Source organism: Bos grunniens, chromosome 25 (assembly GCF_055505025.1).
Source record: "Bos grunniens cultivar Pamir isolate PY7600 chromosome 25, Bosgru_T2T1.0, whole genome shotgun sequence".
NCBI lineage: Eukaryota > Metazoa > Chordata > Mammalia > Artiodactyla > Bovidae > Bos > Bos grunniens.
The window spans coordinates 7,955,670-7,969,744 of NC_141189.1; the positions used below are offsets into that span (position 1 = coordinate 7,955,670).

At 46.5% G+C, this 14,075-nt stretch overlaps 1 protein-coding gene across 19 annotated transcripts in view; it reads left to right on the forward strand.

Moving 5' to 3' along the window:
• The window catches only part of CUX1 (cut like homeobox 1), a 349,136-nt gene that overhangs the window by 194,136 nt on the left and 140,925 nt on the right, over positions 1-14,075 (forward strand). For all 19 annotated transcript variants that reach the window (XM_086374363.1, XM_086374364.1, XM_086374351.1 and 16 more), the window contains exon 5: positions 13,726-13,863. In XM_086374363.1, the coding sequence (XP_086230489.1) occupies positions 13,726-13,863 (138 nt within the window). The remainder of the gene's footprint in view (positions 1-13,725; positions 13,864-14,075) is intronic.

Sequence of the window (14,075 nt, forward strand, 5' to 3'; positions counted from 1 at the left end):
TATTGCCAGATACTTGTTATCAGAAACATCCTGCTACTGTGGCCAGTGTATGCTATCTTTCCCCCCTGCTGTGCCCCTTGGCTCCATGGAGCACCCCCGAAGCCCCGTCAGCACTGAGGATGCTGTTCCCTGGCACGGTGCTGAGTACCAGGGATGGACTAGGAGCAGGTGCGACAAACAGCTTCCTGTTCTTGTGGACTGGAGAGTCTGGTGGGAATGTGGGCATCCAAAAGTCATCACACAGATCATTAGTGAATTTTAGGTGTGAGCAGTGCTCTGAAGGCAGAGCCCCGGGGCAAGAGAGTGTAGATGGGGAAGGACAGGGCAGGGTCAGAGGTGGCAGTGAGCCCCAGGGAGCAGGAGGAGGAGAGGGAGATGATGAGAGTGGCCACGAACCATATCATCCACACCGGGACACCATTAGTAGTCCAAGAGCCCTGCTCGTCATTGAGCTGAGTCAGGGAATGCAGTGACTCAGGAGGGAGGGGCCCAGGCCGCTGGAGTAGACGAAGGGTTCTGGACTTTGTCTCACAGACAGACCATTGATGGATTTTAAACAGGGAAATGACGTGATCAGATTTGCATAACGAAAAAGTCAGTCTGACTGCAGTGTGGAAGCAGATCAGAAAGGGATCCCAGGTGGTATGGGAAGGGAGAGGTGAGGTCACTGGGTTTCTACTGGAGGAGGTAGACTGGGAGAGGAATGGACAGTGGAGGAAAGCTACTCAGATGGCTCTCGCCCAGGACCCAGTTCATGCAGTGTTACTTCATCCATCTCTAAATGACAATACTGTTTATGTGGTTCTATCTGGTTTACAAAATTAAAAAGAAGACCAGCGAAAAGTGTGCCAAGTTAGCCTCCAGTCACCAATTCTATTATTGTTCCTCATCATTATTCTAGTTGAATGTGGCCTTTGCCTTTCTTGTCAACGTCATGGCAGTAGTAAAGTAGTTTTATATTGAGATTCGTAAAGTCATAGTTTTACATCATCAGCCTAAATGGCTTCATCTGTGACTCTTATCACAGATTTTATATCATTGTTTATATGATCAACGTACAAATAGCTTACACTTGCAAATATTTAAAATTTTTTATTTTAATAACCTCTGATAGGGATTTATATTAATTTGCTAATGGCCACTCACATGAGGAAAAGAATCATAGCCTCTGCCAGCAGCGTGACGTGGAGAGGACACCCGGCGAGGCCCCGGGTCGGGGAGTCCTCAGCAGCGGACACCCTGACCGGGAGGCTAGCGTCCTTGTACACTGGAATCTATGTTTGTGGGTGAGAGCAGAGGTCAGCGACTGTCAACCACACTGACCCCAGCAGTGCAAGAAAAAGTTCAAGGTGTGCTGTTCCGAAGTACACACTCCCTCTGCCTATATTTCTGGGAGCCACGTGCCAGGCCCAGCACCACCCACCCAAGATGCAAATGCGGCTGAGAGGTGACCCCTGCCCTCCCTCGGGTGGTGTGAGACTGCGGAGCGTCTTTGAGAGAATATCCCACAGTTAAAGCTGGTGAAGTAGGCAGCCTCCTTCCCTCACTGTAACGGAAGAAGAAGTAAATGTCTCCACTCTTAAAGTGTGACCCTCTCAGATGGCTGGGAACATTCTGGAATGATCTCCTCTTAAAGGCCCTTGCATAACTGGAATTTTTACTGTGTTCTGAGTAGAGTTACCATGGTATGCATAATCTGCCAGGAATTAACCTCGCGTGCGTGACTTTGCTCTTGCTTCTTGATACTTTTTAGATTCTTTACAATGAGCTCGTCTCTATCTCTACAATCGGGGCAGAGGGTTGGGAGTGGGGGATGGGGTGGGAGCATACATTTATAAAATATTCAACTCTCAATCTCAGTTGCTGAATAGCCCTTAGTAGCGGGTTAACCAGATAAGAACGTAAGCAGTAATGGGTGGAGTATTTGTCCACACTTAATAATTGGTATAAAACACAACTGTGCCTTTTCAGTCCCACAAACATCTCTGCAAAGGTTTTTTTTTTTTTTTTAGAAGTTCCTAGAAAGAAAAGTGTTGGAGAGCTGGGCAGTGGTGCTGCAGAACATCTCTGCCCCAGTGTAGAGTCCATTGACAGAGTCTTTGCTGGTTCTCATCATCTTCTGGGTTCTCTCTGGGCCCCTCCCACCCCAACACCAACAGAGAGTCATCGCTCAGTCCTTGCTAAGACATGGTTTAGGCCCTATAGACCCAAACCCTTCAAACACAAAGGCAGTGCCCAGAGGGGTTGGTTTTAAGATTTAAATCTTAGGGAGCCCGTAATGAGATGCTTGTGCTCAGGCGTGTCCGACTCTGTGCAACCCCACGGACTGTAGCCCACCAGGCTTCTCTGTCCATGGGATTCTCCAGGCAAGAGTACTGGAGTGGGTTGCCGTTTCCTATCATTACCAGTGATATAAAACACTTATGGACTCAGGAAACTCTGCTGGAGCACAGTGTTTCCTGACTGGCCCAGCTCACTTCATTCCCCTCAGATGACTGGCCTGCAATCAGAAGTAAAAAGTGTTAGTTTTCAGAAGTCTTGAAAGGGCACCAGCAGAAGGGAGCCCGTTTTGGAGGCTGCTGTGTTTGCAGCACCCACACCAAGATGCCCCTGCTCCTGGGTGCTGCTGCTTCGGGGGCGGCGGGAAGTTTCCATCAGGATTTAAGAAAACCGTCTCTTCTGGAGAAGGTCCCCATTGGCCTCACATCTGAGCATCCAGAAGTAAAAGAGGACCATCATCCGTTCTGAGAGCTGCTTTTTAATTCTTTTCTGTAAGAATAACAGGGCTTCCCCAATGGCTTAGTGGATAAAGAATCTGCCTGCAACGCAGGAGACACTGAACACACAGATTCAGCCATTGGGTCATGAAGATCCTCTGGAGAAGGAAATGGCAACTCACTCCCATATTCTTGCCTGGAGAATCCCATGGACAGAGGAGCCTGGTGGGCTACAGTCCCTAGTGTCGCAAAGAGTCGGACACGACTGAGCAACGAAACAAGCACATGAGAATAACAGAGTGAGCCGGTCCCTTGTGCCCAACAGGCTGTTTAAAGTGAAGACATGCTATCAGTTACCGGAAGCGCTGTTCAGTCTTTTTTTCCTTTCTGTCTGTCTTTTTTCTTCCTGTCTGTCCCCTGATGAAGGATGCATAGTAAGACTCCTGGCCAAAAAAAAAAGCAGCGAAGTCTTATACGATCTGTTAGAACTACCCCCTTGCTTCTCATACCAGGCTTTTCACCAACATGCATCTTGGTGGCATTTTTGAAGGCCATGTGATGTGGCCACCCCAGCCTGCTCCTGGGAGGCTGCTCCAGTCCGGGTCTTCTAGGCTCCCAGGGTTGGCAAGCAGCCCACGGGTGCCCAGGTCCCTCCAGAGAGAACTCTTAACCTCGGAGCCTGATAGCAGGAGCCCCTTTGCATGTTTTCAGGTTACCTTCCTGAAACATCTCCATTCACATGTGAAAATCAACCACCAGCTCCATGATAGGACAGGAGAGGGACGGGGCCTCAGCTGTGGAGTGAAGCTGTGGGTTGCAGGTGCCCCCATTCCCCCTGCTGGGCAGCAGGACCAGAGCTGGTCCAAAGGGGCCAGGGGGTGGTCAGGCTCTGACCAGTGCTGGGGTGACTGCAGCCGGAAGAGGAGGCCGCCTCTCCACCCTCCTTGACCAGCCTGAAACAAACTCGGGTCCCGAGGAGCAGAACGTTTGCAAGCCAAGCAAGCAGCTGCACATGCACTGAAGAAAGGCCAGCCTGACAAGATGGGCATCCGAGGCGCTTGCCGCCCCACCCTCAGGGTTCTCCCTCTGGACTCCTGTCCCTGGCCCCCGGCCCAGCTCACTGGTGGCAACTTGGTGACTTGGCTTGCAGTGGGGGCGGGGGTGGCGTCTTCCCCCCACTGCCGTGACTGGGGTGGTCCTGGCACACGCGCTATCTAGACAGCTTCTCATCCGTTGCTCATCAGCATGCTAATTGCTGTATGACTAATTATGCCCTGAATTCCAGTTGATTTTCTTAATGAGACAGCTGGGTTAATTATGTAATCGTATGATTACATTAGCCCAGAGTGCCCTGGTGGAGGGAGCGTCTGCTGCGTTCTGATGTCATCACGGGGTTGGCGCTCATGGGCCGCATCCCCTCCTCTTCTGCGCACAGGTGGACTGGGGTCCAGGGGGTCAGTCTTTGCGGGTCTTTGCAGTCCCTCACAACAGAAGCAGCCAGCATCCCGCTGCCCTCCTGCACACACACCCTAGCACCCTGCCACCTGATGGAATCAGAGCCCCGATTCCCAGCCCCACAGCTCCCCTCCTGCCATGTGGTTGTGGCACCCTCTTCCTCCTCCCAGGACATACCTGCCTCGGGGCTAGTGGTGTGACAGTGACCAGGGCATCCACACCAGTGTCCTGAAGTTCCTGCAGAACCACGCTGGTCGTTCTACATAAGGTCAGAGCAGCCCAGACGGGCCCCACCCTTATTCCCAGCATCCCCCTTACAGGTGCTGTTTCACACCTTTCTTCAGCCCTGATCTCCACACACCTCGCATTTCACTGAGAAGACACGTGTGCTCAGAGGACGGTGGCATCTCCCTCCACAGCCCAGCTCTCTCATCTAAGAGTCCACTGTGCCCGCAGAACCCACCTCCGCCGTTATGCTCCTCTTCAGACCCTCTGTCCTCTGCAGGAGTGTGGGTTTCCCAGACTCGCCCTGGGTGACTCTGACTCTGTTAGGCTTGCAGACGCCGTGTGGCCACAGGAGAGCAGCTGGTCCCCCACAGTACTACTTCCCACCAGAAATTAGATGACATCTCCCCCCGCCCCCCACTCCCCGCCACTGGAAAGTAGGTGACACCACCACGCACACAGTGGGTTTGGCCACAGAGGCAGGGTCAGCCTGCTCTCCTTTCCCTCTCTCACACTTTAGAGCTATCTATCAGTGAGTCCTGCTGACCCAGCCTCCAGGGTGCAACCCAAATCTGACCACTCACCCCGTCAGCCACCCCTAATCCAAGCCTCCGTTACTTCTCACCACCTTGACTCCACCTTCTCTGTCCATTCTTTCTACAAAGTCCATGGTCTGAGTGGACTTTCTGAGCTACTTTTGTTCATGTCCCCCAACAGTAAAAAAAAAATTCAAATTTGTACCCCCCAATATATACTATTTAGTTATTTAAATGATGTACATGTGTCATTACAGCAGTGTATGAAATACATTGCCAGTCATGTACTAAAAACAGAATTTAAAGGATGTGATGAAGACTCAAAAGGACTTAAAATTTACATTTTATTAGCAGTACAAAAAAACATTTTGCTCTCAGTAAAAAATACATATATTTTAAAATCAACCTCATTGAGGCATAGTCTGCACACAATAAAACACCTATTTTGTATACAGTTTGATACAATGGCCAGTAGACAGTCAAGATACAGAACACCCATAACCCCTCAAAAGTTCCCTCACAGTCTCAAATGCCAGCAACCTCTGATGTGCTTTCTGTCAACCCTGGTTAGGTTCATCATTTCTGGAGTTTCACATAAATGGGGTCCTTGGGTAGGTACTCTGATGCGTCTGACTTCCTCCACTCAGTGTGGTGTGTTGGGGGCTATTTGTGCACATTTACTGGGGAGCAGTGTTTCACTGTGTGGATGTATAACAATCTGCCTTCGCATCCACCTGTTCATGGACTTTTGAACTGTTTGTGGCTGTCGTGAATAAGCCTGCTGTAAGTGTTCATAGACAGCTGTATGTGGATGTCTGTTTTCATTTCTCTTGGATAAATAGCTAGGACTAGAATTCCTGGGGCATAGGGTGGCGCATGTTTAGCTTGACAAGAAACCGTCGAGTGGTTTTTCCAAGTAGTGGTGTCACTTTGGCCCCTCGCCCGATGCGTGTGGGACTCCAGTTGCTCCCCGTCCTCCACGCTGTGTGTTGTTGTCAGTGCTTTAGGTGTTAGACATTCTAGTGAGTGTAGAGCGTGTTTCGTTGTGATTTTAACTTGTGTTTTTCTCAGTGACTAGTGATGCTAAATTTTTATTCACATGCTTTTGGACCTTCATAGAACTTCATTTCTAAGGCATCTGTTTAAATCTTCTGCCCATTTTTTTAATTGGATTGTTTGGCCTACTGTTGAATTCTAACTTTTATATAGTCTAGATACAAAAGTCCTCTGTCAAATATATTCCCTGCAAATATTTTCTCCCAGTTTCTGGTCATATAAAGAGCAGAAGTTTTTATTTTACTGAAGTCCAGCTTATTATTTCATTGATCTGAATGTCTATCCTTATGTTAGTATCATAATATCCTGACTCTTGTGCCTTTTTAGTCAATTTTGAAATCAGATGATATATAAGTTCTTACCTTTGGTCTGTTTTTTTCAAAATTGTTTTGGTTCATTGAGTTTCTATGTAAATTTTAGACTTGACTTGTCAATTTGTACAAACAAGCCTGCCAGGATTTTGATCTGGATTCCACTGTATCTATAGATCAATTTCAGGGAAACTGACAACACTACTGAGTCTTCCCAGGAGTCTTCTTTTATCTGGTTTTAAGACTTTCCTTTTATTCTTCTCTTCAGTAATTTGACTGCTTATTGGTGTTCTTTGCATTTATTCTGCCTGGACCTTGTTGAGTTTCTTGGATTGGGGGTTTATAGCTTTCTTTGGAAATTTTGCCACTTCTTTCAAATACATCCCTCACCCCTTTTGGGGACATGTATGTCAGATTGTTATTGTTTCACAAGTTGCTGAGGTTTTAGTAACTTTTTTTTTCCAATCTCTTCTCTGTGCTTCTATTTAGATAGTTTCTGTGACTATATCTTTGGATTAGTTCTGTGATCTTTTTTATTTTGCAGTGTCTAATGTGCTTAAGCCATTATAGGGAATTTTTTTTTTTTCATTTCAGATATTGTATTTTAAGTTCTAGAATGCCATCTGGTTCTTCATAGCTTCTATTTCTCTCCTTGTTCTGTTCATGTTTTTCTTTAATCCTTGAGCATGCTTATAATAATTGTTTAAGTCTTTGTCAGCTACTTCCATTGTCTCTTATAATTTCTGGTTCTGTTTTTATTAACTGATTTTTTTCCCTTCTTTGCATGTCTAGTAATTTTTGATTGGATGTTGGACATTTTAATTATTAACTGGATTTTGTTGTCTTTCTTAAGAGTGTTGAAATATTTGGGGCCGGCAGTTAAATTACTTGCAGATCAACTCAGTTATTCAGAGACATGCTTTATGCCTTTGGGGACAGGTCCAAACTAGCCTTTACTTTAGGATTAGCTTAGCCCTCCACTCTGGTGTGGCCCTTTGCTGTCTTCCACTGAATGTCCTGGCTGTTCAACAAGCCTCTATTCTAAGGCCAGTCGTAACTCAAAAGCCTCCTAACACTCTGCACACTCTAGGATTTGTTGACTTAGACCTCCCTTGCAGTTCTTTGCCGAGCCTTGTGGAGCTTCACCTGATGTGTACGTATGTACCTTATCTTTTATCAACAGGTTTTAGATTACTCCTCTGCAGATTTCTCTCTTTCTCTGCATATCTCCTTCCTTTCCAGTGCTCTGCCCTGTAAATTCCAGGTGCTTCAGCCTACTGGTCTTCTGAAGTCTATCTTCTCAATCCAAAAGACCATTATGCTCTGCTTGGGTTTCCCCCTTGCCTGTGCTGCAGTCCAGGAAATATTTCCTGGCAGAAAGTCAGGGTGATCATAGGGCTCACCTTACTTGTTTCCCTCTCTCAGGGATCACCGTCCTGCTCTGCTGGTTGTTCAACATCTGTAAATGGTGGTTTCATTTAGATTGCCTAGTATTCCAGTTTATGGCCAGAGGTCAGGTCTGGTGCCAGTTAATCTGTCAGAGCCAGCAGTGGAAATCTCCCAAGTTCTGTTCATTTTGTTGTTGGTTTCAATGGCTGCCATAAATGGCTGGAAAAGATAATCACAAAGATACATAGCACCAAACCAAAGCAGTACATTATTAGCAATCTTTACAAAAACATGATTTCTACCTTTGAAAGCTGCATACCAGTTATGAGAAAATATTAGTTGAAGTTCAGCTAGTAAATTTTTATTTACCTTGGTATTCAATTTTTCTTGCTAACTAGTCAGAAGATATTGTATTTTTTATATTATCAACAAATGGGTTTGAAACTCCTTTTGACAAATATTTCTTCAGGTTTGAGTTAATTGATAATAGGTAACATCTGTTGAGTGTTAACTCCAAGCCTGGCAGTGTATACACATATTATGGTAATTAATCCTTACAACAATTTAATGATATTGGCATAATTATTATGCCCAATTTATAGATGAAGAGAGTACAATATGGAGACATTAAGTAGCTTCTCTAAGGTTGCACATCCAGTAAGTGGCAGAACTGGGATTCAATAGCATGTAGTATGGCCCACACTCTAAACCATTTCTCCCTACTCCCTCTTGTTTGATATGAGGCACTGAGATTTTTTTTTGTAGACAATGTTGTCTTTGCCCATAAGTTTATGTGACAATGGGAACATTTCCAAATATCCACTTTTAGAATGCTGTCACTGTAGATGAGTTTCATTCAAGAAGCAGTTTTTTTCCCCCCACTAAGTATTAAAACATCACATTTACTTCGAAGGCATAGATTATGTGTTTATATTTTTTTAAATGTCTGCCAGGCAGCATATTACTGATAGCCATCTGCAATCACAGAACAGGGCAGCTCATTTAGAACACTTAGCTTTTTAGAAGAAAATTGTATAACTCATCTTTAAGCTTAAAACTCTTAAATACTTTGCAGCTAGGAAACCAACAAACCCTTTCGTGGCACTGCAGTTTCCCTCATGCCGCAGTGGCTCATCTTGCAAGAGTCCTATTCTCTGAGGGCTATGTCCGTCACAATGGAATTGAATCCAAACTCAGTCCCTTAGCTCACTTTAGACACTATTTTTATGGGACTGACACACTGCCTGCCGTGCAGCAGGGCGTCTCCGACACAGTAATTTCAGCTCTGAAATTCAGTTTGATCCTTCTTCATATTGTCTCTCTCCCTCTCTTTTTTGTTCATATCTTTCTTTAAATCTTTGCACTCAGGGCTCCCCCTCTGGCAGCTTGTTCTTTGCCACTTCCCCTTCCTTTCATCATACCTCACTGGCTTCTCTCTAGGCCTTATATGTGCCTCCTCACGCTCACCCCTGGACCCCTGCATGGCCATTCCCTCTACCAAGAGTCTTCACATTCTCTCCTCTTCAACATCCAGATCTCAAACCCAGGGTCACCCCCTCAGAGTCCCTCCCTGTCCATCTGTCTCCAGGACCCATTTGCCATTCTCCACGCACTGTCTCCTCTCATCCTCACGCTTGGCAGTACTGAAAGCACCCTGTTTTGTTTGGTTTTGCTGTCTGTCTGTCTCCCTCACTTCAGTAGAATGTCACGTCTTTGAGAACAAGCATCTTGTCTTGTTCACCGTCATGTCCCCCCAGCACCTGGCACAGTCCTGATGTCATAGAGTGTGTACATGGGTGCCAGTAGTTGGACTGAACTGTTTCTGTGGCTGCTCCTGGCCCTCCCCTGCTTCTAGCTCCATGCTGTTCCTTCCATGTGAATTTACTGCCCCAAAGTCTCCATGGGTCTAAACTCTGGCTCTTAAAAAAAAAAAAAAAAAGGTCTCCTTTTCCTGGTTTCTCCATCTGGAAATGGTCTTCCATTTGGCCCTTCTTGCTTTTACATTTGTTGTTTGTGAACATGGTTTATCTCTGATAGGTTGGGCCTGCCTGATTCGCCTGGACGTCCATCCCAGTGTCTTACCCAGAGCAGACAGATGCTTAGGACAGACTTGTTATATTAGTACTTGAAGAGACAGTATAATTTAGTCGGCTGCTGGTCCAGGAAGCAGAAATCTTAATTAGACTTTTGCATACCTGTTTGCCTGGCCGACTTCTCTCCTCCCCGTGTTCCCTGGGTGAGACACCGGTGCCTGACATGCTGCAGGGCCCCCTCCCCACTGACCTCTGGCTGTGACGGCTAGAATTAACGAGATAATGTCCCATGTACGTAGGCGAAGGTGCTGAACACATGCAGGCGATGGTCTTGTTGTTGTTTGTTATAATTACATTCTTTGAGTCCTGTGTTGCATAATGAGCTATAACATGCCTCAAAGAGCGTTTCAGGAATGAACTATGAGACGGCTGTAGAACACTTGGCAACTTTGTCACGTCGGGAGCATGGCAGCGGCAGTAAAGCACGTTGACTGGGAGGTGGCAGGGATTTCGTGTGTTCCTGTTCCACGGATGGGTGTGTGCTCTCACCTCCCCCAGACAGTTCCCTAATGGAGCTGCTGAGACGGGCGGCTTGTGACGTTCAGAATAAGACCTAACAATACTTGTGTGGGGTTTAAATGGCATTGGAAATCATTAACGAGACAAAAAGCTATGATTTCCCCTAGATTAACATGCAGGCTGGGGTTTGGCATGCCGAAATTCATTGTTTTGGTCTCTAGCCCAAACATGCTAGAGTCATTATATTGTCATGTGGTAATTAGCTGTTCCTTTAATGCAAGTAATAAAGGTTAAGCCTGAGAGGTACTTTAGCAATGCCTTTTACATAATCCAAAACAATATTCAAATGCTGTAGGCGTTGAGTCATTCAACTGTACTGTAGTAAAGTTTGAAGTTTAATGCATAGAGATGTTTGAATCCAGTTCATTCTTTATTCTTTGACCAGTTTTGCTACTTAGGCGTTAACCTTTAATCGTGTTAAATTAAATATACATGCCATAATGAATAATTATGAGCGTGCTAGAATTTTCATTTACAATATAATGCTTTGAAAATGTGTCTAAAGGTCCTAGTTACCCTTCACTTGACAATGTGCATGCTATTTTTATATGTCACTGAATTCCTTGCTGAATCAAAGGAGGGAAGCTATTTTTTTATTCGAAGCAGATACAGTGGGTCCTGGCCTCTTAAAAGGAAGGGACTGGAAGAGTTGTCAACAGAAATTTTGGGGATGGAGGGCAGTGTACTAGCTTAGCTCTTTAAAAATATAATTTGGACTGGCAGTTGTGCCGGGAAACCTACAGGAGTTGATGTTCATAGAATTTTATAGAAGCACAGTGGTTCTCCTCCTCAGTTCTTCCCTGATCTCTGTTTCAAGTTCAAGTTGTCATCGTACGTGGAAGGAGCCAAGGGCATGCTGCTTTATCTCCTTCAGGCCATTTGCCCGGCATGAGACCATGGTGGGAGAGGAGAAGGGCGTGGGAAGGTGTCCAGGGAAGATACTGAAATTTAAAAATAAAAAAACTGCACCTGAAATGTTCTGAGGATGTTCATTCTATAGTATTATTACCACTCCTACTTACAAGGAACCATATCCCTGAAATAGCTTTTGAGATCTAATTTAATATAAATATTTTAATGCTGATAAAAATAATCATGAGAGGCCACAAATGAGAAAGCAGTGATGTAGTCATAAGCTGTATATACGCACAGAATCAGTGCCCAGCCACTGGGGTTTCATGTGATGGACGGTGTTGGACGCTGTACTGAACGAGCCCTGGGGCCTGAGTTTTGTAAACCCCATGAAGACACTGGCATCTCAGAGCGCTCCTGGCTCCTGGTGGCTGTGCCAACTGAGGCGTGGTAGGCTGAGCCCTCCCTTCCAGGAACCAGGGGTGGTCTGAAAAATTAACGGCACTGGTATTTGAAAATTAAGTGAGCGCTTGAATATATACCCTTGTTGATCCACAGGGCTCGGTGTTTAGCATTCCTCACCCAGAGACTAAATCTTTGCAGCCGTCTCACAAGTGATGCTGGCGTCCATACCAGAAATATCTTCCGTAATCTCTTCTAAGCCCAGCAGACTCGGGTATGCTTCTGCTCTGACAGGGCCCGAGAGTCCTAGAGGAAGTGCCCCACTGGGGCCCAGCAGGTGGATTATAAGTGCAGCAGAAATAAAAATAAAGACCCAGTTGATGCCAGAAGAACATTTAATATCTCTCCATTTTTGTGCTAAATTAATGGTAATGGCAAAGACCTCACTAGTACCGTAAATTTCCATGACCACAGTGTCCGGTTTTAGGTCCAAATCCGTTACAGGAACCGGAACCCCTTCCAGGGCCCGAGAGTGGGCTCTTGTCTAACACTCGGAAATGAATTTTCCTAGGAGACACACATGCTGACAAAGCAAGAGACTTCCCTGGGAAGGGACACCCAGGAGGAGAGCGTCAGGGTAGGGGCCCAGGAGAACTGCTCTGCCACACGGCTCACAGTCTCAGGTTTTATGGTGAAGGGGTTCCTTCCCAGGTCTCTGGCCAGTCATTCCAACTCAGCATACTTCCTGGTGGTGCACACTTCGCTCTGCCAAGGTGGATTCCTACGAGGATTCTGGGAGGTTGGTAGGACGTATGGACTGGCGTCTCCCCTCTCCTTTTGACCCTTCCTGAATTCTTCCAGTTGGTGGTAGCTTGCTAGTTTCTTATCAGGACCTCCTGTTGGAAGATTATTCATGTCAAGTGGTTACTATCATGCCTGGGCCAGGATGGGTGGTTTCAGTCAGTGGTTTCACCTAATTAATCCAGTTTTTTTGTAAGGAACATTGATGGTGGATAGCACATTGAATTGTCTGCAGGGCCTCTCATACCTGGCCTAGATCTCCATTCTCCTACTGTTTGTACTATAACTCGCAGTGTGGTGGCCTCCTGGCTGGCTGGCTCAGTGGCCCAGTACAGGTCACCATGGCTTGGTCACCAGGTATGCCTCTCGCAAAAGGCACAACCACCGTGAGCAGAAACTCGGGTTTCTCCTGTCTTCAGATCACCAGCTAGTAAATCCTGACTGTCTCCTGAGCATGCTTCATCAGTTAAAGGATGACCATCTTACAAGAGCCCCCCTCAGGGGACCTTCCTCATTGGAAGGATGATCACTGATCGCACAGATCTAGGTCCGAGTTCTCTCTGCCCCTTGTTGCTGTTGTTGCTAAGTCATTCTGACTCTTTGCAACCTTGTGGACTACAACCCACCAGGCTCCTCTGTCCATGGCATTTCCCAGACAAGAATTCCGGAATGGGTTGCCATTTCCTCCTCCAGAGGATCTTCCCGACCCAGGGATCAAACCCACGTCTCCTGCATTGGCAGGTAGATTCTTTACCTCTGAGCCACCAGGAAAAGCCCTCTGCCCACTAACCAACTGGAAACCTGGACGCATCACCCTGCCTCCCTGAGCTTTAGTTCCGACTTCAGCGAAAAGAAGGAGATACATGTCACACATCTTTCTCCCAGGATTGTCCTAGGGCTCAAATGAGAAAATGTCCATAAAAAGTGTTCTGTGATGAGCAGACGCTCTCTGGGCAGCAGCTCTCATTTCCAGCTTCACAAGAATTATTAGAAACCTGAGGCTTTTGGTACCTTCTCCAAGCGGGTGCTGGGAGATTTTTCCAGGTTCCCCCACTGCCCCTGCCCACCCCACCAGCCACCATGTATATCTCTCACTCTTCCTAGCAGATCAGGGAATGAAAAATCCTTCAAGTGTCACACCAGGCCAGGGCAGCGGGCAGATCCCAGGGAGTCCATGGTCAATCTCACCCCATTCTCACGCACTGGATTCTACCTCTCCGTCCCTTAGTGGCTGCAGAGATGAACCCTGTCCACCCAGCGGGGCCCCGGGAAGCTGACGGCCTGGGAGCCAGGTGACCTGCTCCGAGCCTCTGCAAGGGTGGCTCAAGTGTGTCCAGAGGAGGGTGACCCGTGTGTCCCTCTCTTGCAGATCCCGTTCCCGCGCTGGACCTTGGGCAGCAGCTCCAGCTCAAAGTGCAGCGCCTGCACGACATTGAGACAGAGAACCAAAAACTTAGGGAAACTCTCGAAGAATACAACAAGGAATTCGCTGAAGTAAAAAATCAAGGTTGGTGGAAGATGTATTTGTTCCTTATGTTTTCTTTTCTTCTTTCTTTTTTCTCCTGTTCCTTTTTTTCTTCTCTTTCTTTTTTTTTTTAATTGATTTACCCATACTGTTGGGACTAGCTCTGATTGTCACCTATGTCATAGAGTCCAGGTGGGGCAAGAACCTGAGTCAGTACAGAGAGATAATAATAACACTTAGCTATTGAGAAGGAA